The sequence below is a fragment of the Nycticebus coucang genome, chromosome 5 (genome assembly GCF_027406575.1).
Source record: "Nycticebus coucang isolate mNycCou1 chromosome 5, mNycCou1.pri, whole genome shotgun sequence".
NCBI classification, from domain to species: domain Eukaryota; kingdom Metazoa; phylum Chordata; class Mammalia; order Primates; family Lorisidae; genus Nycticebus; species Nycticebus coucang.
In genome coordinates, this window is record NC_069784.1 from 125514482 (window position 1) to 125526670 (window position 12189).

The 12189-nt window shown below is 42.0% G+C and overlaps 1 protein-coding gene across 1 annotated transcript in view; it reads left to right on the forward strand.

Annotated features, from left to right (window-relative positions):
- The first annotated feature begins 2042 nt into the window (after window positions 1-2042).
- Window positions 2043-12189, forward strand: part of PCMT1 (protein-L-isoaspartate (D-aspartate) O-methyltransferase) — a 48808-nt gene continuing 38661 nt past the window's right edge. The window contains exon 1 of the mRNA XM_053591593.1: window positions 2043-2537. Coding sequence (XP_053447568.1) covers window positions 2303-2537 — 235 coding nt within the window. The 5' untranslated portion in view covers window positions 2043-2302. The remainder of the gene's footprint in view (window positions 2538-12189) is intronic.

The following is a 12189-nucleotide window of genomic DNA, read 5'->3' on the forward strand; positions in this document are numbered from 1 at the left end:
GATGATCCAAACTCTTGGAATTTTTAAGAAGCAACTGATATCCCCCAAAAGTTGTGTATAAAATCCAGCACTGCACTTTCCTAAGTGCCTGCAGTCCTTAGGATGAGGCTCGCCCTGCTATCCAGGTCATTAAAATAAACTTCTTCTTTCTTGCCAAGAAATTAATTGCTCTTGCTCTCCCATTATTTTAGCAACTTACTTTGTCACTGCACCATTCAAACATTTTGGTGAGCCAGCCAAGAGCAGGTCTTGTTTAAACTTTGGCACTTTGCTGGCTTGTACCTGCTTGCTTCACTCATTTACTCTGTGGACTCGGTACCAGTAACCCTTCTTCATTATTGGGAGCCAAGAACCTGGGAACACAAGGAACTTGCATTCATCTGGTGGCACATAGGGTCCCACCCATAGCATCACAAGGCCAGCTTGCAGAAACACTGTATGTAAATGCAATCCATCTGGGTCAACTTTATTTTTTTGAGACACTCACTTCGTCACCCATGGTAGAGTGCAGTGGCATCATAGCTCACAGCAACCTCAAACTCTTGGGCTCAAACAGTTGTCTTCCCTCAGCTTCCCAAGTAGCTGGGATTGCAGGTGCCTGCCACAATGTCTGGCTATTTTTAGAAATGGGGGTCTTGCTCTTGCTCAGGCTGGTCTCCAACCTGTGAGCTCAGGGAATCCACTTACCTCGGCCTCCCAGAGTGCTAGGATTACAGGCTAAGCCACCAGGCCCAGCCTGGGTCAGCTTAAATAGAGTTATCAGGTTCCTACAGGGACTTGATTCCCCTTCCTCCAACCAGAAGATCACGAAGAAATTTCAGAGACATGAAAAGGAAAACTATTGGCCTGGCATGATGGCCCATGCCTGTAATCCTAGCACTTTGGGAAGTTGAGGAGAGTGATCACCTGAGCTCAGGAGTTTGAGTCCAGCCTGAGCAAGAGAGAGACCCATCTCTACTAAACATAGAAAAGCTTGGCCTTGTGGCAGGTGCCCGTAGTTCTAGCTGCTTGAGAAGCTGATGCAAGAGAATGTCCTGAGCCCAAGAGTTTGAGGTTGCTGTCAGCTATGACACCATAACATTTCTATGGAGGGTGACAAAGTAAGACTGTCTCAAAAAGTAAAAGGAAATCTATTAAATGGATGAGTCCCCAACCAACAATTTTCTATCTGTTTATATTGAAGAACATATATGGTTTCATTTATGGTCACAGAATCGCAGAAAATAGGTAATGTACATTTTGGATTCAAGGCAGGGTGAGAAACACAAATGACAAAATCTGGTAAGAACTAGAACTTGTAAATTGCTACTGACATAGTAGCATAGATGTTTTAGCTTTGTTTTCTTCCTGAAAGTTTATTGGCCTAAACAATTGCTGGATTGTCAGTCACAGTTTTAATTAGGAGTCAGCAATTCGAATTCGACAGGCAATGTTCTTTGCCAGCTTCTCACTCAGTCTTGCAGAGCTCATAGCAATAAAGCTACAGTGGAATTCACGAGGTTTAATTAGCTGGAAACACACTTGCATTGGGAGAATACTACTTTCACCATAGAATACTGTGTGTGTGTGTGTGTGTGTGTGTGTGTATTTAACCATTTGCAACCTTTAGATCTGTAATGTTCTAAATGAGCAAAGCTTTGCCCTCCATGCTACCCCCATTTGTCATGGAATTTTTCCATTCTCTGAATTTGCACTTTACAATTGAAAACAAACCCGGATCCCAAGGTCTCTGCTTAACCAGTGACATGCTTGTCACAAAGCCAGAGTCTGTTGTACTTGGAATTAGAGAGGGCTTTGCCTTGGGTTCTATTAAGATTATTGTTCTTCTATTATGCGGGCTCCACCACAGAGAACCTAGACTCTAACCAACCTAAATATTAGTCAACTGGGTTGGGTGAGGATGAAGCCCACCATTTAACAATCTGGACAGCTATAGGAGCAGACCCGCCGCTTGCAACAGCTGACCAGCGGCCACTGCGGAGCAACCAGCAGCCGCGGCTCACATCGACCCCGCCATCCCGCCGTCGCAGTCGGGTGATAGGAGACGCAGCCAGTAACGCGACAGACTGCGACCGGGGCCTCCCGCCCGGTCGCAGGACGAAGGCGGGGCAGAGTCCAAGACCTCAGAAAAGGACTGACGGCAGCGGCGGCGGTGCTCATTCAGCCGGCTCTTCCCGCGGTTCCCAAGCAGCCGCAACAGCCACACACGCAGGTGGCGCAGCCGCTAGGTTCCCGCGCCTCCGGCCCCACCCGGCCGCACCCGAGGCCGCGCGCGTCACAGAGCGCATGCGTGCCGCAGGGGATGCCGGGAGCGCGCAGTGGCGGCAGCGGCAGCGGAGGCGACGGCAGTAACAGCGGCGGCTCCAACGGGGACGCAAGCGGGGCGGTGACCGTGTGGGAGGTGGTCTCACTCTTAGGGAAACTGCTGGGCACCGTCGCCGCGCTGAAGGTGGTTCTGTACCTGCTCCGGGTGTGCTTAGCGATGGCCTGGAAATCCGGCGGCGCCAGCCACTCGGAGCTAATCCACAACCTCCGCAGTAAGTGCCACCCCCGCCCGGTGTGGGGCAGCTGGGGCCAGGCTAGGCCTGGACCGAGTCCCCCTGGGCGGTCCGGAACGTTCTATCTACCCTGCCCGCGTCTGTTGGTGGGGTACAGTGCTAGGTTGCACCAGTAGTCTCGAAAGGCATGCGGTCGCAATTGCCTCCCCTGGGATCTGTCACTCGTCGGCTACATGGTTGGAGGGTGAGAAAGAGCAAAGGGCGGCTGCTGGTGGGGCAGGGGGCAATCGTTTTCCTGCGGGCCTGGGGGCAGGGGGCGCGCACGGTACAGGTGGTGGTACTGTCACTCGGGTGACACTCGGGTCCGGCATGCAAGGGGCGTGCCTTTGGGGTCGGGAGGTGTGGGCAGGCCTTCTACAAACTGAGCTAGAACTGAAGGGACCCCACCTTCGCGCCCCCCCCCGCCCCCCATTTTCTCACCTTCCCACTCTTTCAAGCAAGCTGCAAGCTTTCCTTCTTATGCTGCTTCCCCCGCCCTCCAGTTTTTCCTCTGGAGGGAGATGCCACCGTCTGATACAGGCGAGGGGAGGGAGAGGAAGATGATGAGAGTATTGCCATTGCAGATACTGGGAGAAATTTCTCCGGCGGCTGTCCAGTGGAAAGCTCGGGGGCGGGGGGGCGAAAGAAGAGAGAATCAGGGAATGTTGTTCCGAAGAGACTTGTATTTCAGGAGTGTTTGGAGGTCCTGGATCCAGCAGACGGTTGTGTGGAATGTTCTTTCTTCAGGCTAACATAGACTTTAAAAGCCTTGTATAGTAGTTTCTTTATATCATAAAGAGACTTTAGTTATTGGTTTCCTTCAGTAATTTTAGGGGTGGGGTGAATGCTGTGTCACGTTCCTTTTTTAAATTGAAATACATCGTCCTTGTCTTGTTGGGAGACCAGAAGGACTGCAGTCTATAAAATCACTCTGGTCAGAACTTACAGCACTTGCTTTGCCACTAAGTTTGCAATGATTATAGTCTGTTACGTGATATATTTAATTGCCGTGTTATCTAGTTTTTTATGTGTTTATTTACCAACTTAATTTGTAACCTCCATACAAATGCTGCGACCATTAAAAAAAAAAAGTCTTTGAATCCTTTCAAAGAACTTATACCCATTCCTTTCTTCATTAATGTCAATTAAGTGTCCATTATATAGATCTAGAAGTATAATGGAATATAATGCTAAGAATACAAAAGTGAATGAGAGAAATAAGTGTCAACATGGTTAGTTCTTAATATATTAGTGATTTGGAAATTGTGTCTTTGGTAGCGAATATTTAGATGTCAAAATTTTGTCAAGCACTGCTGGTTCACTTTATGGAATGATATTTGATTTGAAGTTGACATTGATGTGCTGAGACAGTCCTATATAGATGGTATGATTAAGGTTCCCATGGATTGCACCAGTACGTTGTAAATATTTTAATAAATATTTCCGTGGATTGTCCAGTATGTTGTAAATATTTTAATAAATTTTCTTAACATAATCTAAGTACCTGCTATTGCAGGATACATACCTGAGACATAATTGTGATCAAGTAATTTTCCACCAGTAGATTGTCACAGTAGACACTTGGCTGTAGCAGAAATTTGTAATCAATCAGGCTCTTAAAGTCTCTCCTTTTTGGGTCAAATTTGTAGTAAGCCAAGACTAGATCTTTTCCCAGTGGTTTTATAATCACTTCAATGTATCACATTATTGTTCTTAGCTTAAATTTCTAAGGAGAATTTCTATCAGAAAATTTAGTAAGGACTATTTAACAATATGTGGATGTTGATACTGCAAATATTTCGTTTTATACTACATTTATGATTGATAAGAGGAAATTAGAGTAGTCAGCTTATTTAGACCCTTCTGTAACACTTAAGCAACTTCAGTTTCAACTTCTTGCTGAGGTAATTGTAGCTAATAGATTTCTTTCTTAGATTAGTTTATTATAAAAGTAATATTTGCTCATGTGAAAATTGCAATTGATGCAAAATTTGAAAATATCTTTCCTAAATTAAAGGTTTTTAGTTGAAACTTTATAAAAAGATGAAAATATGATTATGTTGAAATGAAAAGGATCTGCAAATTGGAAGAGGAAGCAAATAGTTTTAATGTGTTTTTTTGTTTTGTTTTGAGACAGAGTCTTACCCTGTCACCCTCGGTAGAGTGCCATGACAACATAGTTCAAAGCAACTTCAAACTCTTGCCTCAGCCTCCCAAGTAGCTGGGACTATAGGTACCTGCCCTGATGCTCAGCTAATTTTTTCTGTTTTGGTAGAGGTGGGGTCTCACTCTTGCTCAAGCTGATCTTGAACTCCTGAGCTCAAGCAATCCACCTGCCTTGGCCTCCCAAAGTGCTAGGATTATAGGCATGAGCCACTGCCTGGCCTAATTATTATTTTTTTGAGATGAGGAGGTCTCACTGTGTTGCCCAGGCTGGTTTTCAGTTCCTGGGGTCAAGCAATTCTTCTGCCTTAGTCTCCAGTGTAGCTGGGATGACAGGCTCAAGCCACTGTACCTGAATTTTTATAGGCTGTTTTAGATTATAATGGTAGATTTCCTATTATCTCATGGCTTCTTTTGTCATAACTGCTTTTAGTAACTTAGAAAAGCAACTAAAACTTGAGCATGCTTTAAAATCTACTTCATCTGGAGAACTTGTTAGAACAAAGATTACTGGGATTTGTGAATTTGTATTTTTAACAAATTCCTAGGTGGTGCTGCTGGTCCAGGGAGCACATTTTGAGCACCATTGACATAGAGAATTGAAAATTATAAGACTGGAGCGGTGCCTGTGGCTCAAAGGGGTAGGGCACTGGTCCCATATGCCAGAGGTGGCGGGTTCAAGCCCAACCCTGGCCAAAAACTGCAAAAAAAAAAAAAAAAAAAAAAACCCAATAGAAAATTACAAGACTGAATTCTGCCAATGTTTGAGCTAAATCACTGTGGTGCTTTAAAATAAAATTTTGGAAAAAGTCTATAGCAGTCCTGCCCTATAGATCTCTCTGTGATCAGTATTTATGCTGACTAGTATGGTTATCTACTAACTATATATGATATTGAGTATTTGAAATGTGGTAAGGCCAAATGAGAAATTTTATTTTGCTTTATTTTAATTAACTTAATGAAATGGCCACATGTAGCTAGTGGTTCCTATATTGGGCAGCACAGGTCTATCATACTATAAAACACAGTTATGATTATGGGCTGACGATATGCTCATGAAAAAAATTGGCTTAATTTAAAACACCTATGAGCCTGCTTAATCCAGGGAATGTGACCATTTAATGTGTTTATATTATTTGCCAGGCATGGTGGCTCATGCTTATAATCCCAGCACTTGGTGGCCAAGGCAGGTGGACTGCCTGAGCTCATAGGTTCAAGACCACCCTAAGCCAGAGCGAGACCTCATCTCTAAAAATGGCTGGGCTTTGTGGCAAGTGCCTGTACTTCCAGCTATTTGGGAGGCTGAGGTCAGAGAATCCCTTAAGCCCAGGAGTTTGAGGTTGCTGTGAGCTATGACTCCACAGCACTCTGCTGAGGGTGACAAAGTGAGATTCTCAAAAAAAAAAAAAATGTGTTTATATTAGAGTTTATTTACTACTTTATTGAGTTAATTTCAAGCCATGGTAACATTTAGGAAGGTAGCAGAGGAGATGAAGTGGTATTCTAGAGGAGGGGTAGCTAACCCAGAGGGTTTGTGGTAGGTTAACTCTTAATTGATAGATTTCAAATACTACATAGTAGTCCTCCCTTTTGTTTTCCAAGGTTTCATTTACCTGCAGTCACTGTGAAAATATTACATGGAAAATTCCAGAAATAAGCCATTTGTAAGTTTTAAGTTGAGTAGTGTGATGAAGTCCCTCAGTGTCCCACCTCATCCTGCCCAGGACATTAATCATCCCCTTGCCCAGTGTATTCACACTGTCTGTACTACTCACCTGTTAGTCACTTAGTATCCTTACTTGGTTAGCAGTGACTGTTGTAGTATCACAGTGCTTGTGTCCAAATCACCCTCATTTTACTTAATAATGGCTCCAAGGCACAGACATAGTGATGCTGGCTGGCCTGTTGTTATTGTTCTGTTGTATTATTATTTTTGGTAATCTCTTACTGTACCTAATTTGTGAATTAAACTTTATCGTAGGTATGTTATGTATAGGAAAAAAAGCTACATATACTGATGGTCCTTGACTTAATAGTGATTCAACTTAAAAATTTTTCAACTTTGCTGGATATAAACCTGTCATAAGTTTCAGGAACATCTGTATGGGGTTTGGTACTATCTGTGGTTTCAGGCATGTACTAGGGGTCTTAGAACATGTCCCCTGAAGATAAGGGCAGATACTGGCCGCATAAAACAATGCTAACAGTTGTTCTTCTTATTATTTTTTCTTTTTTTGAGACAGAGTCTCACTTTGCCACTCTTGGTAGAGTGCTGTGGCGTCACAGCTCATAGCAACCTCAAATTCTTGGGCTCAAGTCATTCTCTTGTCTCATCCTCCCAAGTAGCTGAGAATACAGGTGTCCACCACAATGCCTGGCTATTTTTTAGAGACGAGGTCTCAATCCAGCTCAGGCTGGTCTTGAACTCGTGAGCTCAGGCAATGCACCCGCCTCGGCCTCCCAGAGTGCCAGTGTAGGCCACAACGCCTGACCTTTTTCCTATTTTTAATCTGCAAAATAATTCAATCCACTACCTTAATACATTAGTTACTTCTACTTGTTTCCTTGCATCTTTGATTGAGTCGTTTTTGCATAGGTAATGTTTATAGAATTTACTGTTCGGTAAGCTGATTGAGTAACTTCTGTATGTAACAAGCACTGGAAGTGAACAGAACAAACATCCACTCCCTCTCTCAGCTCACTTCTAATGGGAGCAGCCAAATAAAATATATAGTGTGTCTTATGACACTAAGTGACAAAGTAGGAAAGGAGGATAGAGAGTGGGGCAGTAGGTTTGTAAATGTAAAGAAGAAGTCCTACAGTATCATTTAAGCCAGGATTTGGTGGATTGCAGATAGCCCTAGAGCAGGGGTTCTCAACCTGTGGGTCACGACCCCTTTGTAACAACGAGAATACATCTAGGCATTAGGAAGGTTGAGAACTGCTGTCCTAGAGGAAAAGCACTCCAGGCAGAGGAAATAGCAAATGCTAGATTTGGATTTTGGGTGTGGCAGGGATATGACACCAAAGTTTTAGGCCTTGGCAAATGGAATTGTTTTACTGTTTTCTGAATTGGAAATAATGGGTGAGTGAGCAGGCTGAGCATACTGGCTTACTCTTGAAATTCTAGTGCTCTGGAAGGCCAAGGTGGTAGGATCCCTCACGCTCTGGAGTTCAAGCCAGGCCTGAGGAAAAGTGAGACCCCCATCTCTGCAAAAATAGAAATATTAGCCAGGTGTCATGGCATGCACCTGGAGTCCCAGCTACTTGGAAGGCTGAGGCAGGAGGATTGCTTGAGCCCAAGAGTTTGAGGGTATGGTGAACAATGATAATGCCACTGTACTTTAGTCAGGGCTACAGGTGAGCTGTAGGGGTTTTTTGAGAGGTGGAGGGGAAGGGGAAATTTGGGAGATCATGTGTTTATTTTGAAGAATGTTGTGTTCTTCTAAGACATTTAAGTGGAAATCTTTAGTAGGCATTTGAACATGTATGAATTTGATGATTCATAGTTTTTATATCATAAAAACCATTTACTTTTGCAAATATATTGAAAGTATTTTCTTATTCTATTTAGGGGATCAGCTGTTAGCCAGTAGCTAATGTGAAAGAACATTTACTCTTAACTATCCATTACTTTTGTATGTACTTGGGGCAAATGCATACCCAGCCAATAAAATCCTAAGAAATTGGGACCTATGTGGAATCCAGAAAATACATCCTCATTTTAACTTATTTCAGGCAGTCTTGTGGATGTATAAACTTATAAGTAAACTTACAGTGTGTTGAATAAGATTTGATTTGTACATCTTTCTTGGATTTTTATTAGTGTGTCTACTTTAATCAAAAGTAAATAAAATTAAAAATTCAGTTTTTTAATCATACTAGCCACATCTCAAGAGCTAAATAGCCACACAAAACTCATGGCCACCCTATTGGGGTATGCAGATACAGAACATATTCATCATCATAGAAAGTTCTGTTGGCTTGCACTAGATCTAGATGCTTGATTTTATTAGAGTCAATTTAATAAGATCTTACGCTATAGGGGAGGAAAAGTTCCATTGTGCTGTTACAGATATCTTTTTTAGTATTGCATTTAGGTTTGGCCAACTTGCTATAAGGGTGACAGTAAAAAGCCAAAGATTATCACATAAGGCTAGTGAAGATAACAAGAGGGGCAGCATTTTATATGGTGGCTAGATAAGATTGAAATTGTTTGATTTAGCAGAGAAGGCTTTAGAGATCAATGGTGTTTAAATATTTGAAGAAATTTCATGTAGTAGAGGATCAAACCAGGACAAACATGAGGCAGATTTTGGCTCATTATAAGGAAGTATTCACAAAGCTATCCTAACAATCAAAGAGTTGGCTTTGGAAAAGTGTTTTCTGTCACTGAATATGCTGAAGCAAAGAATGGTTGACCATTTCACTGTAAGGGATATTGCAGAAGGGATTTTGTCATCAGATTTGAATGTACAATGGATCTCTAAGATTGTGTGATTTATTTATTTATTTATTTATTTTTTGGTGACAGAGTCTTAGTTACCTTGGGTAGATTGCTGTGATGTCATAGTTCACAGCAACCTCAAACTTGGGTTATTTTTAGTAGAGACAGGGTCTTGCTCTTGCTCAGGCTTGTCTTGAACTCCTGAGCTCAAGCAATCCACCTGCCTCAGCTTCCTAGAGTGTTAGGATTACAGGTGTGAGCCACCATGCCTGGCCTGTGAATCTTTTTTTAATAGCATTATAGATTACATGAAATCACCAGTGTGGTGTGCATGATTAGCAAACCACAGGCCGGGTGTAGTGGCTCTCACTTGTAATCTTAGCATTCTGAGAGGCTGAGGCTGGTGGATTGCCTGAGCTCACAGGTTCGAGACCAGCCTGAGCAAGAGTGAGACCCTGTCTCTAAAATTAGCCAGGCATTGTGGTGGGTGCCTGTGGTTCCAGCTACTTGGAAGGCTGAGGCAAGAGAATTGCTTGAGCCCAGTAGTTTGAGGTTGCTGTAGGCTATGACTGCATGGCATTCTACCGACAGTTGGCAAAGTAAGATTCTATCTCAAAAAAAAAAAAAAAAAGAATAGAAGCCCGCCACAAAATTTATGTTTTGTTTTTGAGACAGAAGCTTGCTCTGTTTTCCCATCTTGAGTCCAGTGGTCTCATCGTAACTCACTGTAACCTCCAACTCCTGGGCTCAAGGGATCTTCATGCCTTACTTAGCCTCCCGAGTAGCCAGGACTACTATGCACCACGATGCCTGACTAATTTTTTCTATTTTTAGTAGAGACAGGGTCTGGCTCTTTCTCAGGCTGGCCTTGAACACATGACATCAAGCAGTGTTCTACTCTTGGCCTCCCAGAGTGCTATGGTTACAGGCTTGAGTTACTGCCTGGCTAGAAGTTAACATTTTAACATTAACTTCTAGTGTTACCTGCATTTTAGAGTTTTGGATAGCATTTTAGTTTGTCGGAGATGTACAGGAATCTGGGGGAACATATCCTTCTCCTGTGAGAAATAGCATCAAACAGAGGCTGAGGCAAGAGAATCGCTTAAGCCTAAGGTTGCTGTGAGCTGTGATGCCACAGCATTGTACTAAGAGCAACATTGTGAGACTCTGTCTCAAAAAAAAAAAAAAAAGAAAGAAAGAAAAATAGTATCAAAACAAACTTTTATGTATCAATTAAAAGTGATTAAGGGGCTCGGTTCTGTAGCTCAGCGGTTAGGGCACCAGTCACATGCATTGGGGCTGTTGGGTTTGAACCCGGCCTCAGCCTGATAAACAAACAAACTAAAAAAAAAAAAAAAAAAAAATGGCTGGGCATTGTGGCAGGTGCCTGTAGTCACAGCTACAAGGGAGGCTGAGGCAAAAGAATCGCTCGAGCCTAAGAGTTTAAGGTTGCTGCGAGCTATGACTCCATAGCACTCTGCTGAGGGCAACAGAGTGAGACTCAAAAAAAAAAAAAAAAGTGATTAAGGCATATATGTATTTTTTAATTCTTTTTCTTTTTTTTTTAATATTTTCTTTTTATTTATTTATTTATTTGTGGGTTTTGGCCAGGGCTGGGTTTGAACCCGCCACCTCCGGCATATGGGACTGGCGCCCTACCCCTTTGAGCCACAGGCGCCACCCTAAGATATATATTTTTAAATAACCTCTGGTACTTACATAACATGTTTCATCAAAATTTATCATCACATAAAATTCATTTTTGATTATAGTATGAATTTAAAACTAATCCTTTTCATATTTTCTGTACTGAAAAAGTACAGACAGTACTTAGGAAATGTCTCAAGCTCTGTTTAGCACTTATACTACATAATCATTCTGGATGGGAAGGAAAAGGTGAAGGTTTTCTTAATTTCTTAATGTTTTCCTAGACATGTTGATAGTAGAAAAGAAATATAGGGTAGCTTATTAATAGCTTTTCAAGTCTTATAAACTAATATAATCAGGTAAAATTTCTTTTATTGAGATGTAACCTTGTACCAGGCTTAGAAAAAGTTTCTGTATGGCTTGAAATCCATCTGCAGCTTATTTTCTTACCCGTATTTTAGAACTTCCTACCAACATAGACCATAGAAATGTCTGTTCCATTTCTACCAGGGTTGCCTTTATTCTTCTATTCTCCTGGATCAAGAATTTTAGAATAAGTATTAATTCTTTCAGAGTGTCATCACATTAACTCAGCAATTCTTACAGCTGCCCTTCTTAGCCATCCCTTTCACTGTATTCTCATGGATACCAGCCCAGCCCTGCCTCTTATTTCACACTTGGAGAGATATACCTGGTGTCTGACTGGTTGCCACTATTTTCAGTTTCCCTCCCCTGAGATCCGTTCTACACATTTTACTGATTTTTCTAGTGTACTGTTTTCTGTTGTGTCACTTTTCTGCTCAAGCTTCCTGTGCTTACTACATTGAGTATAAGTGCCTTTTACTTAGTTTTCAGGCCTCTTTGGGGTCTTATACAGCCTATTCCCACATTCCAATTCTAATCTTATTTTTCATGCTGGCATCATTCCTTTTCCTCTTCATGTGCCCTGTGCATGAGGGTACATGTTCCAGTTGCTATAAGAAAGATCAAAGTAACAGTGGCTTAAATTAGTTTCTCCCTTAACAGTCTAAACAGTTCAGGGCTAATGGGTGTTAATACTCATTCTTTTTGGCAAGAAGTCCCATGGTACTCAAGACTTAGACTCCTCTTTCTATTGCTGTGCTCTTTCCCTCATCTGCAAGATTGAAAATAGTTTACCTCCACCATTTCCATATTCTAGCCAGTGGGGAGGTAAACAGGAGAAAAGGAAAACACCCATTCCCTTTAAAGGCATAATTAGACGTTGAGTACATGATTTCTGGGTAAGTTCCATTCACAAAAACTTAATTGTAAGGCTATACATAATCTTTTTTTTTTTTAAAGAATGCAAACATTTATTACTATTATTATTATTATTACTATTATTTTTTTTTTTGCAGTTTTTGGCCAGGGCTG